The sequence below is a fragment of the Papilio xuthus genome, unplaced genomic scaffold (assembly GCF_000836235.2).
Source record: "Papilio xuthus unplaced genomic scaffold, Pxut_1.1 DF827962.1, whole genome shotgun sequence".
NCBI lineage: Eukaryota > Metazoa > Arthropoda > Insecta > Lepidoptera > Papilionidae > Papilio > Papilio xuthus.
In genome coordinates, this window is record NW_013530687.1 from 1 (window position 1) to 1,977 (window position 1,977).

The following is a 1,977-nucleotide window of genomic DNA, read 5'->3' on the forward strand; positions in this document are numbered from 1 at the left end:
CTTCAAGGAGGCATACTCGGAGTCGCAGAAGCGAGCCAACGCGACTGCGACTCCGGGGGAGGCACTCCTACAGTCTGTTGGCGGGATGGTGAATGCCCGCCTTCAAGGCTTGGAATCGCGCCTCCCACCAGAGCCGGTGGTGAGGCCGCCACTGGAAGCGGACAAGCGGCAGCCGCCGCCGCCCCGGCCTGAAGCCCAATCGGGCCTGGTGGCTGGGGCCATTAGAGGAGTCCCGGAGCCGGCACAAGCCCCCAAGGCTAGACCCAGGCCGGCCCGACGGGGGCCCAAAAAGGGCCCCAAAAATCGACCAACTGGCCCTCCTCCTCCCCCTCCCCCCTCTCAGGTATTGAGAGGACGGGCAGGTGGAGCCCAGCTGCACGAAGTTGCAGCGGGCCAGGAGGACAACGCTCCCCAGGCATCGGGGAGCATTGTCCAATGGTCGAAGGTGGTCGGCCGCAAGGCCAAAAGGAAGGGCAAAACCTCGGCCCCAGCCGGGGCTCCTCCACAGATTAGTGCGACCCGGCAGGGGGCTGTGGCTCCCCCCCCCACAAAAGCCGTCAAGATCGTAGCCCCCAAGACGGCTGCCATAAGCCTGACACTGAAAACGGGGGCTACGATCACAACAGCCGAAGGCCGAGTCACTGAGGCCAAATACGCGGAGGTCTTAGCTAAGGCTAAGGCCTCCATTAAACTTAGTGACTTCGGCCTTGAGACGGTAAGGATCCGGACAAGCATGACCGGATCCAAACTAATGGAAGTGGGGGGGGAGACCCCAGAAGTGACCGCAGACCGCCTAGCCTCCGAGCTAGTAAAAGTTATCGGAGACTGGGCGGACGTCGCCCGCCCGTCCAAACTGATCGACCTCAGGGTCACCGGCCTGGACGAGACGGTGACCCGTGAGGAAGTGGCGGAGAAAGTGGCGACGGCTGGGGGCTGCCCCCCCAGCGCGGTCAAAGTGGGCCTCATCAGGTCCAACTTCTGGGGTGGCGGCTCTGCCATTGTAAAGTGCCCCGCGACGGCTGCCAAGGCAGCCGTCAAAATAGGGAAGGTGGCCATTGGCTGGACCATGGCCACCATCAACGCGGTGCAGGCCCGGCCATTGAGATGCTACAAATGCATGATGCTGGGCCACACTCGCGCCCTATGCCCAACGGAAGCGGAGAATGGTCAACTCTGCTTCCGTTGTGGCGAAGCGGGGCACAAGGCGGCCGCCTGCGAGGCGCCCTGTAAATGCACTGTGTGTGCCACCACAGGGCGCCCGCACACGCACGTGATGGGGGGCAATAAATGTGTGCCCCCCACCGTGAAAGGGAGGATGACCAGGCTGCGCCCTAGCCCAGCGCAGCCCAGCCAGCCGGCCGAGGAAGCTATGCAGGTGTCATAATGCCCGGACACCTGCATAGTGAATTCCTGCAGACCAACGCCAACCACTCCGCCCGCGCACAGGACCTGCTCATGCAGGTTCTGGCGGAGTCGAGAATTGCCGTTGCGGTCGTGGCCGAACCCTACGTGATCCCCCCCCATTCCAGCTGGGTTGGGGACACGGAGGGTTTGGTCGGCATGGTGGCGCCGCCGGCGGGCCAACAACGCCTCTCCCTTAGAGAGAGGGGTGCCGGCTACGTGGCGGCAAACTGGGGGGAAGTAGTTCTCATCGGAGTCTACTTCTCCCCAAACAGGAACCTCTCGCAGTTTGAGAGGTTCCTGGATGGCCTGGAGCCGGTGGTACTGAGGGCATCGCCGGCCCAGGTCATCGTGATGGGGGACCTCAACGCTAAGTGCGCGGAGTGGGGGTCCTCCATCACCGACGCGAAAGGGGCGCTTCTCCGGGACTGGGCCACAGTAATCGGCCTAGCCCCGGAGAACCAGGGCACTGCCTACACGTGCGTGCGCGGGCGGGGTGGCTCAGTGGTGAACGTAACGTTCGCCACCCCCGCCATCGGCGCACGCATAACGTGTTGGCGTGTCCTGGAGGAGGTG

General features: G+C 64.0%; 1 protein-coding gene across 1 annotated transcript; it reads left to right on the forward strand.

The window, feature by feature from the left end:
- Positions 1–1,383: 1,383 nt before the first annotated feature.
- On the forward strand, positions 1,384–1,914 carry LOC106114785 (uncharacterized; the record flags this gene model as incomplete). Its single annotated transcript, XM_013308104.1, has 1 exon — positions 1,384–1,914. A coding segment is annotated over exon 1 (531 nt), but the record flags the coding sequence as incomplete, so codon positions are not given.
- Positions 1,915–1,977: the final 63 nt, after the last annotated feature.